The sequence below is a fragment of the Eptesicus fuscus genome, chromosome 17 (assembly GCF_027574615.1).
Source record: "Eptesicus fuscus isolate TK198812 chromosome 17, DD_ASM_mEF_20220401, whole genome shotgun sequence".
NCBI classification, from domain to species: domain Eukaryota; kingdom Metazoa; phylum Chordata; class Mammalia; order Chiroptera; family Vespertilionidae; genus Eptesicus; species Eptesicus fuscus.
In genome coordinates this window covers 17,085,001-17,087,685 of record NC_072489.1, presented here as the reverse complement: position 1 = coordinate 17,087,685, position 2,685 = coordinate 17,085,001, and the positions used below count along the sequence as shown (strand labels likewise).

General features: G+C 43.8%; 1 protein-coding gene across 1 annotated transcript in view; it reads left to right on the top strand.

The window, feature by feature from the left end:
* The first annotated feature begins 202 nt into the window (after positions 1-202).
* The window catches only part of OIT3 (oncoprotein induced transcript 3), a 26,855-nt gene continuing 24,372 nt past the window's right edge, over positions 203-2,685 (top strand). The window contains exon 1 of the mRNA XM_008145397.3: positions 203-295. Within this exon, the coding sequence (XP_008143619.2) occupies positions 235-295 (61 nt within the window). The 5' untranslated portion in view covers positions 203-234. The remainder of the gene's footprint in view (positions 296-2,685) is intronic.

Sequence of the window (2,685 nt, the reverse complement as noted above, 5' to 3'; positions counted from 1 at the left end):
CCTAAAGAAAAATACCAATAAAATAACCCTGTTGACAGTGTAAAGCAATGCTTCTCTCCGGGGTCAAGGCCAGAGCAATGGACACCTTATCCCACTCATCCTTTTCCTCTGATAAAGCCCCAACCAGTACTGAGAAGTCTTTCTTCGCGAGGCTTTTTTTTTTTAAGAAGGGGACAGAGGAAAACTGGAATTAAGAGGATTTTCCAGTCGGTGCCTGGTGGCTGATCCAGAAGAATGCCTCAGTTCCTGCTTCTCACCTGCCTCTTCGTCACAGTTACACCCGCGGCACCAATGGGTGAGTCTAGTATCAAGTACGTGGCATACTGAGCTTTTTGTTATAGGAAATTGCTGTTATGTGCAGATTATTAAGAGCTAGAATCCAGTATCTTCAATATTGGGTCTAGTCATTGAAAACCTATGAACATATATTTTCATAGAATTTTTTTTTTCATGTTCCATTTAGTCTCTTGCCTGGGCAGCCAAAATTTCCATGGATCAGCCATATCCAGCAGCTTTCCACTAGCTAAATATTGCTTGGAGTATGTGTAAAAGGAATTCTAACCTTTTATATGCAAGGCACTTTTATAGTTACAACTTCAAGAGCAAAACAATGATTTTTAGAGTTAAGGATAGATTTTTTTTTTTTCTTTAATGATTTCCAGAGACTGACTGAAAGCTATAGCCCCATAAAAGGTACAGATCTGGTAAATCAAACTCCGTAGTCTTGACATCTGAAAATAGGACTTCTTGTACAGACCGAGTGAATCGTAAACTGTCTCTCCTCAGGCTTGGCACAAAACTGGCCAACAAGGCAAAGTTGCAATTCCACTTACTAGTAAATGCCTCTCTCCTTTCTCCAATAGAATTTAAGTTCTAATTAGAAGAGAGTGTGAGGGCAGGTTGAGATGGAGAGAACAGTCCTTCTTTTGAGGAGCTCAGTATTTTATTGACCCTGATTTATATCTTCAGAGGAACTCAGGCCTTGCTCTAGCACCTTTAAGGATACACATTAAAAATAGGCTTGAAAAAAACACACCACCAAAACAATAATTCATTACCATCTAATATCTAGTCCATATTCAAATTTTTTTAAAAAATAGGCTTGAGACCCCAAGGACATGAAAACTAAATGTAATGTGATACCCTGGATGAAATCCTGGAGCAGAGAATGACAAAGGCAAAACTGAAGAAAATCTAAAAAACTATGTACTCGAGTTAATAATAATGTAGCAACATTGGTTCATTAATTGTGGCAAAGGTACCATGTATGAGGTATCATAATAGGGGAACCAGGTTGGGGAGGGAACCTCTTTGTACCATCTTCTCCATTATTCTCTAAGTCTAAAGCTGTTTTAATAGTCTATTTTTAAAAGATGGGGCTGAGCTCAGTTTAATCACCCTGAATCTGCTGCTAGAACAACCAAGAGCCTTTTTTTTTTTTTTTTTTTCTGTCCGTTAGAAGTGTCAGATAGAATTGGAGGGAGGAAGTCGGGGCAATAGGTAAGTGAGGGTGTGAATGTTATTCATTGACCAGAGTTGAGAACAAGGGCAAAATTACTTTCCATAGAAATTTACAAAGATTTTTAGAAAGACATGCACACAGAGAAATCACCCTGCTCAGCTTTGAACCAAATGAGTAGAGAAGAGAGGAGTGGGAGGGGCTGTGTGCAGAGGGGTGACACCAGTATCTGAGGGCCTTGTGCCTGGGCCTGCTGGGTCAGATACCCCAATTATACATCTGTTCCCCAGGTCCCTCTTTTCTGGCAGGAGCTCCCTCTGTGTGGGCAAAAATGGACGCTATAATAAATCCCAACCAAGAGCCTCTTACGCAAAAGTCATCCTTCCCTCAACTTCGCTCGCCTTCCCGTTCTCTTTCCTTTCTTACTCTCCTCAGTGCCTCCTGCACTCCCAATCATACACCTTCTCCCTTCCCAGGCTTCTATTACACACACACACACACAAACACACACACACACACACACACACCTCCTGCACCTCCCAATCATACACCTTCTCCCTTCCCAGGCTTCTACTACACACACACACACACACACACACCTCCTGCACTCCCAATCATACACCTTCTCCCTTCCCAGGCTACTACTACACACACACACACACACACACACACACACACACCTCCTGTACCTCCCAATCATACACCTTTCCCCTCCCCAGGCTTCTACTACACACACACACACACACACACACACACACACACACACACACCTCCTACACCTCCCAATCATACACCTTCTCCCTTCCCAGGCTACTACTACACACACACACACACACACACACACACACACACCTCCTGTACCTCCCAATCATACACCTTTCCCCTCCCCAGGCTTCTACTACACACACACACACACACACACACACACACACACACCTCCTGCACCTCCCAATCATACACCTTCTCCCTTCCCAGGCTACTACTACACACACACACACACACACACACACACACACACACACCTCCTGTACCTCCCAATCATACACCTTTCCCCTCCCCAGGCTTCTACTACACACACACACACACACACACACACACACACACCTCCTGCACCTCCCAATCATACACCTTTCCCCTCCCCAGGCTTCTACTACACACACACACACACACACACACACACACACAAACACACACACACAAACACACCTCCTGCACCTCCCAATCAT